Below are 17,137 nucleotides of genomic sequence, written 5' to 3'. Positions count from 1 at the left end.
CTACATCATAGTGTGAGATTAAGATTGGCTCCAAGATATAAAGACTTCACACCATGCTGCTGTAATTCATGTATTTTTACAGTGAGATGCAGTGCAATGTTGTTCTCGCCCACAAGGGTACAGTGTTGGTGTTTTCATTAGCCAGGACGACTGCCAAACTTAAGTAAAAATTAAACCGAGTTTGTCTTAAAAAATGAAATGTATTTGAGTAGCACTGAAGAAATGCTGTCATGTTCCATTTATAGAAATACAATACAATAGCATTTACATAATACAATAACAAAAGTGATTTTCAACAAGTGGTCTGTGACCTAAAAAGTCTTTCTGAATAGCTTATCAACAATAGCAGGGAAAAACAATGGTAATAATTGTGCATGGGTAGGACAACAAAATAAATAAGCTTCCTTTTGTTGTTTGCATCAAAGACCAACAACAAATCCAATGCTGTATTGTCTGGCACGTAAAGCAGCTGAATTGATGGCATCGACAAGTTGTGTAATGTTCCCTTCACTTATAATAAAGCCCATATAAAACCTCTTTATACTTTTAGGTTTTGTACATTTATACATCTCTTTGTGTAATTATGTTTGTAATAATTTTTCAAATCACTTAAAGTTATTTAGACCCAGAGCAGCCTATCTGACAAATTAAATGCAACAAAAATAGCTTTAAGACAAAAAGTCTATTAGGAGATTTCTATAAAATTTTTTTAAAAAATACAACAATAACAAACTCCACCTGACACTCTACAAATAATAATAAAGGGAAAAAAAATGTAGTGTGTGTTTCTGTGTGTGTGTAAAACGTCTTTAACCATATAGAGCCTGAGGCCAATCTCTTGTACAATCTTCTTCTGTGCTTTGGTACATGAAGAGCTTGTTTCTGAACAGGTTGGATGTAAAGACGCCTACAGGAGAAGCATCGCAGGGTCCAGTTAAACAAGAAAAGTGATGAAAGACTTCTTTGTTCTTCCTTTTAAATCTCAAATAACATTGTTAATACCAATAAAGATCCTTTTTTTCAATCCCCTGTACACCTAAAAGACAATTACAAGTTACATAATTAAATGGATGATGTATAATAAAGAGACTAAAATGTACATTTAAATAATAATAAAAAAAGGAATGTTAATAAAAAAAGCAATGATTCTTAAGCACCAAATCAGCATATTAGAATAAAAAGTATCATGCTGAAGACTTCACAGGAATGTTATTTTTAAAATATATTAAAATGGAGAATATGTTAAGGTATTTCACAATATCCTCCAAATAAATTCAGCTATAGTAAGCTTATTACAAAACTTATTACAAGAATTACTGAAAATCTTATCACCCCTAAACTTCTGAAGATAGAACTGTACAATTATATAGGTGTGATGTAAATACACTTTAGAAAATAAAAAAAAAAGTACAAAAGCTGTTACTGGGGTGCCTTTTTAAAAAGTACTAAAATGAGGGCATTTACCAGAGTTAAGATTGATATTGCAATTCATCTGATTGCCAAATCCTGGGTACTTGGTCCATCCAGACATGAGGTCTTGTTTGGAGGAGGATAGCACCACTGTGCCCATGTCAGGGTGATCGTTGTGGAGCATGTTTAACAGAGAATTAGAGTACTGGTGTTCTGCCACCATCAAACCATCAGAGGATACAGCCGAGGTGTAAGGCATCATGGGGGGCAGAGCGAGACTCAATCCCTGCCTAGAATCTCCTGACCACAGAGCAGCACTGTTTGCAGTGTGACTCGATGGCATATGATGGTTTGATTGAGACTCGCTGCTTGCTCCTAACCGGAGATGTTCTGGAGGATACAAGGGCTGAAACCTGGTTTGTGACTGTGCTTCCCATTGACTTGAACCAAGTCCATCTTAGGGGGGAACACAGAAATTGTTTAAATTCATTTAGCAAATCAAATATTTTCTCTAAAATAAAAATTTGAGAGGAACAGTTACTTGTTTGAGCAAATTTACGGTTTCTTTTGATTTCTGAGCACTCTCCCTTCGGTTTTGCTGCTTGACTCAGAGCACGGGAGAAATGTTCATCCACCATGCTGTTGATGTCTCCTTTGAAGTAAGTGAGAAGGACACAACTGGACTCCTCCGCAGTCTTCTTAGCCACAGGGTTCCCTAGATCGTCCTCCATCACTGATCTAGTTACAGCAGAAAGAGTGTGCAATGCATCATTTATCCATCTATCCTGCATTGTTGATTAATTATTGTATACACTGATCATAATATCATGTCTTCTGATTCTAATGTGAAATCATCATCCATCACTTTATGACATTGTTTGTATGGTATTGATGAATGAAAGGATGTAAAGATACAACATCACATATTAAATGTTGTTGATTAAAATGAATATGATAAATATTAATAATTATATATATATATATATATATATATATGCACACACATTTATTTAATATTAATTACATATAATTGTTTTAAAATCTGTATATTTTATATAATTATATTTAGTAATATAATTCAGTAAGACCACCTGTGTTTGACGATCAACCTTTTCTGAAGGTTTTATGACATTTTATGTTTACATAAAAATCTACAGTTGATGTCTGGACTATATATATGCATTAAATATTTTTTTTAAGTTAAATAAAATACCTATAGCTAGTTAATACTAATAATTATGTCCCCTCTCTGAACTAGCTACAAACTGTGTTAACGCAAATCACTTAAGTTCAAACTCTGACAGCATTTGATCAGCTCCAGATTTATAGAATTAAGCATTAATGTTAAGCTAATATTGCAGCTATTTTAAATGATGAAATATTGCTGTCATGAAAATAGCTGTCGTTTTTACTCACCGTACAAGCCGTGAAATCTCGAGTGTTTAATCAGACGCTGCAACCCGAACAATTACATTGATACAGGAGAAATATCCGCACGTGCGCGAGATTTGAACAAGCTGCAGTTCGTTAAATCGTTTGCCTTTCAGAAGTTCGACTAAAAGAAACCACTTCACTTTGTGCCCTTAAATGTGGGGCGTTAATCTGTGAACTTCAACCAGTTCGAGTAGAATGTGACTGAACAAGTTTAACTGTCATCTCTGGGGAAAAAGACACTGACAGAGCTAATGTTGTTTTACTTCATTTGCCCGTTGACATTGTCGTTAACACTGATAAGGGGGGAAAAGCTGCTAGTATTTTTTATATATATATACTGATAGTCTGAAGCAAAAATGACTATACTTGAAATAAAAAAATGTGCTGTCATTATACCAATGTCTACAGATATCAGTCGCTTAAATGACACCAGACATAACACATTTCAACAGATGACCTCATTAATTCATCTCTCTGGAAGAAATAAATCATTGAAACAATTTTTATCAATGACATAAACAAAACAAAAATTAAAGAAGCTTTTCATTATTTTCTGCTGGAAATTTCCAAAGACTCTTTTTACATAAACACAAAAAGAAATTAAATACACATTTTATTTTATTGTTTTTCTGTCCCGTGTTGGAAAAACACCATCGTGGCTGGTCCCTGAGATTGAGGTATCAGAGCTCTTCATTTCGCTGGTAGTCTCTGTCTTCATAGACGGTGAGGAGATTTGTAGAACACCTTTCGCTTTGGCCCCCAGTGTCACAGAATGACTCCAGTCTGGTCAAAATTCAAATGATCTTTTATTTATTTTTTTATTTTTTTAAGGACTAGGCTTTTCTTTTCCTTTTATATATATAGATATTTCTACCATAGGTTAACTATGAAAACTAATGTATTGTTTAAATGTGCCAAACCTGAATATTCAGTCCGTCTGAATCTTCCACAGCACAGATGTATCCTCCACTGCTTCCTTACATTGTCTTTCATCAGACAGTAAAACAGAAAGATAAAGAAACCTGAAATACAGCAAAAAGCAAACCAAATGTAAATCCTTTACATTTGCTATAAAGATTACAATACAAAAACAATATTATCTGTTGTTAAACTCAAATAATTCATTATTCCTGATGGCACTATATTCACTTCAGAGTGATGCATTAGCTAACTCTCTCGCTCTCTGGTTATAAGCAGAAGCCCTTGCTGTTACCTTGAAGACTGTTGAGGAGAGAGAACAGGTACAGCAGGGGTGTTTTGGCCGGCCCCCAAGCACCAAAGGATAGTATCCAGGTGAGTCCCAGCAGGAAGCTGAGACTGGCCACCACTCGCAGGTCATGCAGGAACCCTTTTCGGCTGCTGGAGGGCTTATTGGCTCGCATTTTATGGATCTGTACCAGCACCACGGCAAACACGGAGATGTTACAGATCATGACCAGGGACACGAAGGAAACCACCGTCACATAAAAGGTCACGTCATTCTTTAACCAGCAACTGAAGAGAATGAAGAGAGTAGTGTAACCATAAGGCCCATTCACACCAAAAACAAGAATCTTAATAACAACCATAATTGAATTAGCATCCACACCAACAGACGATAACTTTCTGTTTATTTTAATTGCGGCCTTCTGATATGTTCTGTGCATGCTTTAAAATGTTATCAGATGGACAGAATTTGCTGTGAGTGATTCCACGACAATAGCCTTACTTTAGGTTTGTCAATCTCATTCATATGTTTTTGAATGACCTGCTCTTGCGCCACAGAGGGTTAGGGTTTGGGATGGTATTAGGAATTTAGGTTTGTGCTTATTTTTGAAATTACTTATTGTACATTTTCCTATTTATCAGAATATGATTTTGTAAGAAATGTACAAATATGTTCTCTTGTGAGTTTATGTTGCTTGCTCAATGGTTATAGTTATAGTTGTTGGTGTGCACCAACTTATGCATTTAAAAATGTGTATTTTAAATTATTTTGCTCATGGCACCTACAATGCAGTGGATCTGGAGAGGCTGGTGCCATATGAATTTATATCAATGGCAAGCACTAAACTTACAACCAGCAGAGGTAAACCTGCAAACCAACAACAGTTCAAGAATCAACAAACACAAACCCTTTTCCGTAAACATTTCTTAGTTGTTATGCACAAATATTCTCGTCACAATTCATTTAATCAAAACTACACAGTATAACATTTATTGAGAGTAAAAACATAAAACTGTCTCACCCCATCCAAGAGCACAGAATTTGTGGATGTAAGATGGCACATATGAATTAAAGACCTTGACCAAGGCCAGATACATGTTGATTGCACCCAGTCCCATCCAAGTAAAGGTAGCCAGGAAAAAGTAATGTAAAAAGGCTGCTACTGTTATACAGATGGCATTGCTGTTAAAAGAGGCAAGCCAGGAGTTCACCAGGAAGAGCATGTTCAACCCTAGCAAGGCTACGGAGAGGTTAATAAGGATCTTTGAAGGGTAGTCTCGCCTCAGTTTCCTGTGGTAATGTAAAAAAAAAAAACATCAAGATTTATTGACACTACTGAAGATGAATCCTTTTGAGTTGCTCAAGGGTGTAAACAAACTAAATGAGTCTCTAAGTCTGCATTGTTATTCTGGTTTAAGTGGTAGTTTGCAAAAGAGTGAACTCACTCAAAGGCCAAATAGGTCAACAGTGTGACTCCAAGAAAGATTGAGGATATACCACAGCCCACGTATGACATGATAGTCAGAATCTTTTCATCCTTTGCACTTATTGGGGTTTTAGAGATATCCTGGGATAGACAGACGGGTTCAGGGAAACATGCATAGTGCTTACAGTAATCAAAATGCAGGCATATTTTATGCAAATGTATAAAAAATGCTACGGTTTGACATCCATAAATTAACTAATGACCTTTAGTTTCAGAATGATTTCCTAAAAGCTTTTTAATTTAGTGACCTTTTGCTAATGCAAGGGCAAATTTAGTTTCACACAACCCTAAAAGTGAGGTAAAACTATGAGTACTTTATAACATTTTAATGGGAGGTCTAAATTTTGGGAAGACAAACTGCACTCACCAGAAGAACTCCAAAATGTGTGAGGTGATCACAGGAACAGGACGTATGAGTGGCATTAGACGTCACTGTGTCACATCCAGTATCATTCCATCCACCTTTCTCATCTATGAGACATAAAAAAACAACCACTGGTAAATAGGCCTACATTTTCCATTTGAAAGTGTGTATCACAAAGCTTACCATTTTGGTTGAAGTCCCAGTAGACACACTTGACAATATCCCAGTCCTACAGAGAAAAAAGAGAGAGTGGTGAAATATTACTTTAACGATAAGCCCCTAAATCTGTGGTAATATCAGGGGTTAATCATAGCAGATGATTTTCGTCAGTAGCTATTCTAAGGAAAGTATTTGCTGATTTGCTGATTGCTCGCATTATTAGGGTAACTGTTTACTAGTTCCAACTTGTTCCAACAGTTGTATAACTGGGCAATAATGATGCTGAACTGATTTGTGGTTTGTTTTGGTGGTCCATACAGACCTCTTTGTTTTGGAGATGGCGGAGAGTGAGCATCACTGGGATCTCAAGGTTGCTTACTGTGGCATTGGTGACACTGGCAGATACTACATAAGAGTTCAGCTTCATGTCTGCTGTAGGGTCCTAGATTTGAAAGGTCTGCCATTAGTAGTAAGTACTGATTGCAAACATCTAAAAAATGCTTCATATAAATAGTTAAAAATGCTATTCTGTGTGGTTTATTAAAATGAGAAAAACACACAAGGAAAATCTGACCCCCAGTTCAGTGTGTTACCTCAAAGAACTTTTCTGTGCCATAAAAATGAAACTGTACACGAGGTCTTTCTCCATTGTTCGGGAAAAAGCTTTCAATTGTACGAGGTAAGGCAATGAATGCTACAGTTCCTGTGTCTGGATGCTCTGTAAAGTTCTTGTCATAAAATATCTATAAAAAGAAGGGAAAGTGTTACAGCATACTTTAAAATCCATTAACCACTGAGGTTCACACTTTTCCTCTCAGACTCTCAGACTGTGCATTAGTGGTGGAGATTTTTCGTTTTACAGGTTACATCATTATGCCAGTAGGTGGCGACAGGTGACTATGAATGAGTCATTGAATCATTCACTCAAGTGGTTTATTTTAAATACTGATTCATTCAGTAGCACCACTCCTGTGTTGCCACCTTGGAGACATGTGACGGTTGAATCTGCTTTGGCCTGACTAATGTAACGATGTAGGAAATAAAAATGAAACTTAAAGCTGTTTTTGCACCAATACCGTCATTGATCGTAAAAACAAACATCCTCATCAGTCGATGATCAAACAAACAAATCTTTAATATGGTATAGGAAGATATTTTAACACACTGAAAAAATGACATACTTCAGCTTTAATACATACAACAATGCTGGTTCAATATGTTCACATCTTACTTACTTCAAAGTCATTTGGTGGTCAGGGCAAGTATCATACCTGACATGTAAATGGTGCTAAAATAACCACTTGAATCCTGTGATCCACTAACGCACACAAGGACACAGAAACCTTGTGGTCACAATGGTGTGAAAACACATTCACAAAGGCACTGTGATATTTTAATATCACACTTCTATTTTCGCGAAGAGTCTAACGTTCCCATAATGATCTTGGAGTGTTATATGCCGTGTTAGATGTCATGCAGTGTTAGATATACAATCTCTCTTTGTCTCTCACCTCAGGGGTGCTATCATTCAGTAAGGAGGACACCCCGAATGTGAGGCCGTGGAACTGAGAGGTGTCAGGGTTGATCAGTTGAAGTGCCAATGAAGGTGCTGTCATGTTACAAGCATCTCCCTCGAACACCGTCCTGTCTCCCATAAGGTCTGTAATGGAAAGAATCCTACCACACACAAAGACAAAAAGCCACAATAGAGTGAAGGCAGCAGGAAAAATTGGATATTGGGATGTATTCAGAGATATATTTATAGACATATCAGATATCGTATCATGTTTTTTTTTTTATATGAAAATAGACGTCTCCGTGATGTATGTGTGCTTTCAGGGAATTAACTGAAAATGTACTCCCCCCACCACTGGACCCACTGTAGTGAATGGGTGCCGTCAGAATGAGAGTCAAAACAGCTGATAAAAACATCACAATAATCCACACGTAATCCACACGACTCCATCACTTAATATCTTGTGAAGTAAAAAGCTGAGTGTTTGTAATAATTCCATTATTAAGTTGTTTTAACTATAAGTTAAGCTCCATGAAATGATACCATACTGCGATGAAAGAAAGAAATGTAGCTATACATGTTTGAAACACCATAAGAGTGAGTAAATAACGACAAATAACGTCAGAAAACCTTTTTTTGGTTAAACTATCCCTTGCAGGCTGGGCAACTTCAGTCTTAGAGGGCCACTGTCCTGCAGAGTTTAGGGGACAGAAGTTGCCCAGCCCTGCCTTAAACTACATATACAGTATATCAAAATATAATCATTCACAAAATGCTCTGGCCTGCTTGCATACTTACTTGTTGACTTGGGTGGGTCTAGTTTTGATATAACAGATTCCTGAAACAATTTTAGTAATGTCGCTGGACAGGTCTGTGGTCAAGGTTCCGATCTCAGTGACCTCAGACAGTTTTTCAAGCACAATGTCCAGCTGAGCATCATTTAGATCGGTTTGTTCATTTAAAAGATCCTCAATCATGTCCACAATGTCTGCTGAGTTGTCTGGATACAGATGCAACATGGAGAATAATAAAGTGGGCTGAATTAACTATGCTTCTGTCTTCTCAGACAAATAAAGGCAAATAAAATCCCATATTGATAACGTACCAGCTGTAACTGTGATATTTTCCAAATCCTCAAAATCTGAAACCGTCCTTGTACACTTGCTCAAGTCTGGATGATCCCACGCTGCTCTGTCAGTTGACCCATTTAACTTACTAAATGGAATTAGAAAAAAAGGGATTCTCATTTAGTCATTTATTAAAGGGTTTGTTGACCGATTTTCAGCTTTGTCGGTAGTGTAAGTAAATTAACAATGTATAGTCATTGGTGGGGACATAACAGCAGACAACACTCAATCATAATTGATAAAGTGAGATTTTTATGTTAGCATGTTCATCAGAAAATAATTACATGATTTTGATTATGTAAAACCAACAACATTACAGCAGCATCAGAGCACTGGGTGTCTTAATTAGGCTGGATATTGGTAGGGGACATGTCCCATAGTGTCCCCTAATTCTATGCCCTTGTTAGTCAGCAAAACACTTCTGACAGCTCCCCAGCTAACAAAAGTTTTTTAAGAATGTTTTGCCAGTATTCCCATTATGTTATGAAATTGTTACTCAGAAAACCTTCAGAGCATCCATTTTTTAAAGGTTTCCGTGTTTTTTTTTTTTTTTTTTTTTTTTTATTAAAATCCAATTTTGGCAGCAGTGAATTACCCCTTTTAATAAATGTTCCTGACTTCAAGAAAATATTATTTACTGGGTTAAAAACATGAAATGATTGTTGCACAGATTTCCTGAGGCTTCTTGAACTCGTGAAAAGACCAGTTTTATGCAATGGTGACTGGAGTTATATTGCTGTCCTGGGAGTTAATATTTGCATTGGCAGGAGTCCAAGCAGTATTGTCAAGCTAATTATTCAATTAAAAGATATTGCTTTCCACAAGAAAAAGATAACACATTGATCATTAGAGCAGCTCAGGATTGTTTATATAGTTTGTGTGCCAAATGACGCAAAGATATACACATGGCACATGTTATCTGAATGTTTTTACAGGGCTGTTGCATTTTTTCTATAGAAACAAAGCAGTATTGCACTTTAAAATTATATGCAATGGTGATTGCGAAAATGATAATATCCATAAAACAAACTGGAAATTTGTTTTTTTTTTAATACCTCAGTAGATTAATTGATTGATATTCATATTTTAACAACCTCTGTATAAGTTGCAAAAATTACTGCATGAGGTATAGAATTTACCAAAACCTTGTAGCACTTTCATTCCCTCTCAAACACCCCATGGTACACTCGCTTTGAGCAGTCATTTCATGCCACACATAAATGCCATACACTGTAAGCATGGTCTCCTCTGGACAAAGGCCTGGATCTGCAACAATAAACAGCTTACATTGAGAAACAACACACATATTTGGACTCCATTTGAATATTTCAGAAGCAATTTGTAGATTTGGTTTGCTTTAATATGTACAGGTCACCTGCAAATCAGACAGTACCTTTATGCATGATGTTGACTCCACCAGACGGGACACTGATACTGATGGTGGCATTAGTGTATCCTTTTGTCAAGAGTTTAAAAATCAGCCTCTCTGTTGCTGAGATATTCACTGGCACCATAGCCTGAACTTGAAAAGTAGTGACGTAACTGAAAAAGATTTGAGTAACAATACAGCATCCATTTCATCTGCAATTGCGTCTTCCATGTGTTCCATGTTGGCACACTTACTTAGGAGCTTCTTTTATCTCAAGATTCCAAATGTGCATGCTGCATTTTCCCAGTGTCTGCTGAAGCTGAATAAAAGAAGCACATCTAATACAAAAGTTTGGCTCAAAATGACTTTTTATCATATTTGTCAATACTCACCCATTGCTGTATAGTGTGTTGAGGGTCTGTGATGCTTCCACTCATTGTTAGATTGAGATAAACTCTATAAAAAATGTCTCCAAAATCTAGTGAAACATTAGTAAATTAAATTTACGGTTCAAAATACAACACAATCACAGTTCAGTCACATTACTTGACAGTAAATATCACTCTCTTAAAATAAATATAAAATAAGGATAATCCATTCAATATGAATCTATATTTCGCACAAAGATTTGTTACTCTCACAAAACCTGCGTTCAAATATGTGACCCTGCACAAAACCAGTATTAAAAGTAATGTTTTGTTTCAACAATGCCAATTGACGCAACAGTGTGCATCAATCTTTTTGATTTATGACAACTTTTAATGAAACTGATCACACCAATTTTATTGATGACCCTTAAATTAACAGCTAGCATAGCACATATACATACCACTTATTTAGCATGTTAACAAGCTAAATATTACTCATTTTGTCATTCTTGGCTCTTGACACTCTTAAAAACACTTTTAAATGTCAAACATAACAGAGTTAACACAAGTCTTATCCTTCACTAAAAAAAGAATAATCAACAAATATTATCCTTTTTAGCAATACAACAATATTTTTTCAAGAAATAGAGTAACATGGACATGGAGAAAATATAATTACAAAATAAGAGTTTTGGAAAAAATCATACCTGCATAATTGAGAGAGGATCCCAAAATCCATATGTAAATAGCCACAGGCAGGTATTTATTAAAGGTAAGCATAATTTATCTATATAAAAAATTGAAAAGGTAAATAAAGAGAGAACGTATTTATTTCTATAGTGTCCACACTTAAAAAAAGCTTTCAAAAAACATTCAAATTCAAAGCAGTTAAAGTAAACCATCTCTATGTTTAAAGCTGAAAAAAAAATACATAACCATTTTAGTAATTTGATTCAACATGAGTTAGATTACTTACTGTGTTATGACATATATGACATGATGTAAACCCAGCAAATTCAACCTAGAAAATGAGCTGAGGGTATGTTGTCCTCTAAACATATTCAGCGCTGGACCTCTCCTCAAAAGAGACAAAATCCATGCCCAGTCTCTTGTTGATAAGTTATTTATTAATCATAAAGAGAGTAATAAACATAAAAGGATCCATCAATAATTTACAGTATCCGGAACAAGTTAATCTTATAATGAATCGGTTAACCCTTTCATTTCATGAATTTGTGAATGTTTCTCAATCACTGCGACCCAGTTTGGTAGTTCTGATTGAGGTGTATACTTGTTTTTTGATCTGGTTTATGATTATCACTCATTAATGTGGGAGAAGGCACACCTCATAAATAGTTAAAGATTAATAGTGAAAGTTGTGTGATGAAATACTGCAGCAAATGCATAATTCTTGCTAAATAGGATGAATGTTTCTGATACAGAGTCAATTGTGAGCTGATAATGCATTTTTGTCAGCTTGTTCTGTAATAGCTATAATAGTTATAATAAGAGCAGCATGTGATTGAAGCTGTAAGGTTTGATGACTAAAGCATAAAAGATCCACAAATGCTGTATTTTTGGAAATGCAATAATAATAATAATGTCATAAAAGACAGCACATAACAATGAATATGCGGAACTAGTCTTGTTTTCATTACATGGACAGTTCTGCATATGTTTATGTGGCCAGTATGAGTCTACCATCTTTACAGGAAGTTGTTTCAGAATTTAAGCAAACAGTTCAGGTAATGTTCCTTCCTTCCACAAAGCTTCCACCAAACGACTTTAATTAGATTTTATAGTGGCAACCCAAAGCTCTCTCTAAACTTAAGTACATAATTCTCATTTAGAGAGATTCTTTCTTTCTTTCTTTTTTTCTTTCTTTTTTTCATTTGGATGCATATTTTGTAAGTATTACTGTATATATATATTCTATATTTTTATCTTTCGTTCCGAAATAAAATGTGTGTCTGACATAGATATTAAATGACGTGGAACGTTATATAATTAATGGCCTGTCATTTATTAATTAATTAATTTTTTTTACAAATACAATCAACTAACTGAACAGATAATATTAGAAAAAAGGATTCTTGATACGTGTAAGTTTTTATCTGAATCAAAAGATTCACGAAGCTGCTCCAAGATCTAATTCAAATGATTGGCGATACACACTTTGAAGTCCTGATATGAATCAAATTGGATTTTTGACCAGTGCAGTTCAGTAGGTGACAGTTCAATATGGAATCAGTACTCTGCAAGAATATCAAACCCCTTATAAGTTGATGTCAAATACATGGAGTGCCTTTGTTACACTGCTGGGGTAAGATGTATCACATACTGGGGTAAGTTATAACACCATGCTACAAAAACAGGCTTACTGAAACAAACCAAAAGAAGAACCCATTAAAATGTCTTTCTCTGTGACTGAACATAACTCAGTTCCACTTTCTGTCTAACTCACGAGTGTGAGCATGTGTGTGTAGATACTAGAACAAACTTGCTTAACAGCATTTCACTCAACTCCAGTGTATCTGTGTAAAAAACATGTAAGTCTAAAAAAACACTGTCATGTGTGCATGTTTGTGTATAAGTGTCCGAATTCGCAATTAGAGTCACATTGGCGACAAATTAATTTTATTAATCCTGAAGTGCCAGCTTGATAGGCCCAGGGACTGCATATTTTACCCATGCTTTCTTTGGCTTTGAGTATGAAAATGGCTCAGTACAGACAACACATTGTCTAAAGTCATATAGCCTAACCACAAGGTCTACACTTCATAATAATTGTAACCTCAATGTACAAAAACATAAACTATTTTAAATGTCAAATATAACTGAACAGCAAACTTTAATAAGTCTTTCCCTTTACTGAAAACACATTAAATAGCACTGATCTATCCAACAAAGCATGCTTGGAACTAGAAATCCAATGCCCTGTTTAGGTCAATGCAACATAAATGATTAATAAAGCACCAACACAAATGGTTTAAGTTAACTAAACATTTTACAAATGTAATATTATTTAATGTAATATCATTTAGTGTGAATGACATAATTTTCACTGCTATATTTCTCTGTAAGCTGACTGAGGCATCATTAAAAGCACTATATTAAACTGAGTTGATGTGACAGAATGCTTCCTTTGCGACTGATCTGACTGACTTTCCCTTCTTTGTGATCTCATTAGACACCCTTTAAAAAACAGGCACACCTCTCTGTGTCTATCTTTTCCACTGTCTAGTTGCAAAAAGAAAATTTGCACACACAAAAAAAAATCATAGTTCTATATAAGGGGATGCTTTTAAAAGTGTGTTACAACCAACCCCACTCCCTTCATTCACTGTTTACGATCAGATGATAAGAGCAGATCATTTGTAACTCTAAAGAGAGCAGTCTCAGTACTGTGATACGGTCTAAATCCTGGCTAGAAATCCTCACAGATGCTATTTTTCTCTAAGAAGGAATACATTTGTGAGGATAATACCTTTCTAGCATCTTGGACAGAAAAGGAAGATGCAAGATCAGTCTTAACTAGTTCTTTGGGGTCCAGTTTTGTTTTTGTAATGAGAGGCTTAATAACAGCCAGTTTGAAGGTTTTAGGGACATATCCTAATGACAATGATGAATTAATAATAGTCAGAAGAGGATATATGACTTCTGGAAGCACCTCTTTTAGGAATAGGGTCCATCTAAGCTGACAACCATACCCCGTCTCCCCTATTAAATGTACATCTTTGAAAGCACGCTGTTTTCTAGCATATTTACTTTAACTTCTCAGGTATATCAATGGTATGACATATTTCAGATGTGGTTGAAATTAAAACAACAGTGGTTACATATACGTTTATTCAATTGTTTGATCAAAACTCTTGCTAGGGACAATTACTGTAAGTAGTCGTTGTATATTAGTAGACATGTCCCTAGCGTTTGTCTCCACCTATCTGAAATACATAGGACACAAAAAGCTAGAAAATAAATAAATACATACAAAAGATATTCAACTACCTTTACCAGTTGAGGAAGTTCATCCTGCTACAGGAGTTGCTCACACAGTTCTACTCAGCAATTATTGATTCTGTTCTATGCACTTCAATAACTGTCTGGATTAGCTCAGTTACAAAATCAGATATCAGAAGACTATGGTTTAGGCTGCTGAAATAATTATTGGTGCTCCCCTGCCCAGCCTTCAAGAACTAAATCCAGATTTAGAAAAAGGCTCTGACAATCACTCTGGACTCTCACATGCAAGGCATCTCCTTTTTGAACTTTTGCCATGTGGCCAGTGCTGCAGAGCACTGAACACCAGGAAAAAGTTTCTTCCTTCAGGCAATATACCTCAAGAACAATCAAATGCTCTCCCCATTGTACAATAAAAATATGCGTAAAACCACTTATATTTATTTGATACGACCCATCTTATTCTATCCCTACATCTTATTCTATCTTGCACTCCTTTAAATATTTTTTTTGTCTATTTTTGTTTAATATATATATATATATATATATATATATATATATATATATATATATATATATATATATATATATATATATATATATATATATATATATATATATATATATATATATATATATATATACATATGTGTATTTTTATTCACATTTCTTTATTTTTTATTATCTGTGTGTAGTTGTTTTCTCTGAAGCTTCTGTCACTGAAACAAATTCCTTGTATGTGCAAACATACTTGCCAATAAAGCCCTTTCTGACTTCTGATACATACATAAAAAATATTCAATTTTCCCATATTTTTCAGATTTTAAAAATATTTGACACGGACAGAGTTGGGACATTGCTTTGAAACTATAAAGCAGGAATATAGCTATAAATAATCACAATGAAGTTTCTTCTGTCAGCACAAAGTTCTGTGCATATTTTAATCTATACTTTTGAGCTGGTCTGAAGACCATGACATATATGAACATTCAAGGCACCTTCTCTGATTATTTTAAATGTGCAAATGTTGCTATGTTAAAAATGAGTGGCAGGTAAAGTTGCTGTTCCATGTCTCACGAATCAGTAAAAAGAATAAAGCTACACATAATACCTTTGTATAATGACATAATATACAGAAAATGATATTGATTGCTCTTAGTTCCTTTCTTATATTTCCAAAGATTTACATTGTGTGTTTTTCATAAATAGAGGGAGTGTTGCCATAACAGTTTTCAAGGAACGGATTAATCAACCAGTCTCTGTAGGCCTTACATGAGATCATTTTAACACACAGGTAAAGGAAGGTTTCAGCCTCCACCTCACCATTTCCTCTAAATTTTCCATTCAGGGTATTTCTACAAGAAGCTTGAAAGAATTTCCCACAAGACTGTGAAAAAACACACAACAGTGTATGATGTATGATGTTTAAACTCATACTTTTCTGCTCTTCTTTCTACAACATCTGACAACAATATTATGTTTTAACACTTATAGATAGAAGTTTATATTTGATTTTATATTTATATATCATCAGTGTTCAATTAAAATAATATACATTCAGCTCTGCCTGCATGACAATTTTGACAATAGTGGTCAAAACACAATCACTGTGAAAATAAGTAGTACTATATATAAATACTATCTTTTTGCAGAATGCTATTCAGGTGTATCAGTTGTAAGTTCAGGTCACACAAGTTTGTGAAACCAGTTTTTTTCTGCCCTGCACTGGTCAATGAATTAGTCATAGCAGCTATTGTTATAGATTGTAGCTCTGCGGTATGTCTGTGGTATTTTATGGACTAGAGCTTCATATACTCTGTATATCTGAAGCCCTGACATTCCCTCACAGGCAAATCCATTATTGGCTTACAGTAAGTGCTGGAGCACAATTTAATACATGTAACTGATATAGGCTCAGCCTGCTGTATAAATGAATGAGGGGCCTGCAAACTATGGCTAAAATGAAAGGAAACAGTCTGAGATGCCTGAAAAGCAGTACAGCCAAAGGGAATATAGTGTTTTCTTAAAGGGAGGGGTCGACCACAGCTTAGCCGTTCCTGTCAGTTTCTCAATCAACATATTGTCAAAGCTCCAGTATAGAGGTAAAAGGAAAATATGCCAAGCCTGTGCACAAAAAAAGTGTTTAATTTCGTTCTTTCTTTTATTTTTTTATTATTAAAAAAAGTAATGTTTAATTTTTTTATTATTATTTATTATTATTATTATTTGTTATTTTATTATTAAAATCATAACTTAAAAATAACAATAAAAGTAATATTTCCAAATAACTAATTATGTAACTCTGTCCTTGAAGCTGAAATGCTTACATTTTACATTACAGGCCTGTTGGTGGTACTTGGGCTTCATTTAACTAACAAGTTTCATCAAATGGTAGCCCAATATGCAATAGCCTAAATAGGAGAGAAATTTAACACTATACTTAGAATTAATGCCCCTTCTTTTACTTTTGCAATTTCAGGCTTGTAAAATAATAATAATAATACACCTGTTTTTATCGTGTCTATGTACCTACAAATGGACAGTGTATATTTCAACCAATTTACTGATATTCATAAACTCCAATGAAATATGAGCTTGTTTAAGATGCACTCAATCTATAGCAATACAATGGCAATGACGTCTAAAGCTGAAAGATTTAAGCGAAAAAAAAAACAGGTAGGTCTATTCTGACTTTTAAGCATTACTGTTTTGTACACACAATATTGACCACAATATT

At 34.8% G+C, this 17,137-nt stretch overlaps 1 protein-coding gene across 1 annotated transcript; it reads right to left on the bottom strand.

Annotated features, from left to right (window-relative positions):
* Positions 1-459: 459 nt before the first annotated feature.
* LOC113057969 (adhesion G-protein coupled receptor G4) lies at positions 460-11,506 on the bottom strand. The gene is made up of 22 exons (XM_026225624.1): positions 11,417-11,506; positions 11,148-11,227; positions 10,465-10,550; positions 10,327-10,391; positions 10,097-10,245; positions 9,843-9,969; positions 8,682-8,791; positions 8,375-8,576; positions 7,572-7,737; positions 6,654-6,803; positions 6,383-6,502; positions 6,085-6,130; positions 5,905-6,008; positions 5,497-5,618; positions 5,073-5,341; positions 4,837-4,918; positions 4,058-4,338; positions 3,765-3,866; positions 2,827-3,627; positions 1,952-2,148; positions 1,465-1,866; positions 460-1,036 (listed from the first exon to the last, which is right to left on the bottom strand). Exons 2-19 carry the CDS (start codon positions 11,218-11,220, stop codon positions 3,458-3,460), a joined length of 2,424 nt encoding a protein of 807 aa, XP_026081409.1. The 5' UTR covers positions 11,221-11,227; positions 11,417-11,506; the 3' UTR covers positions 460-1,036; positions 1,465-1,866; positions 1,952-2,148; positions 2,827-3,457.
* Between the last annotated feature and the right edge of the window lie 5,631 nt (positions 11,507-17,137).

This window comes from Carassius auratus, chromosome 39, assembly GCF_003368295.1.
Source record: "Carassius auratus strain Wakin chromosome 39, ASM336829v1, whole genome shotgun sequence".
In the NCBI taxonomy this organism is placed as follows: Eukaryota; Metazoa; Chordata; class Actinopteri; order Cypriniformes; family Cyprinidae; genus Carassius; species Carassius auratus.
This window is presented reverse-complemented; position numbering and strand designations above follow the sequence as displayed.

Excerpts from the sequence above, each read along its gene's own strand:
- LOC113057969 (XM_026225624.1), bottom strand. The coding sequence starts at position 11,220 with ATGCTTACCTTTAATAAATACCTGCCTGTGGCTATTTACATATGGATT. Across the intron at positions 10,392-10,464 it reads AACACACTATACAGCAATGG|CTTCAGCAGACACTGGGAAA; the intron begins GTGAGTATTGAC and ends TCTTTTATTCAG. Across the intron at positions 10,246-10,326 it reads GAGATAAAAGAAGCTCCTAA|TTACGTCACTACTTTTCAAG; the intron begins GTAAGTGTGCCA and ends AATCTTTTTCAG.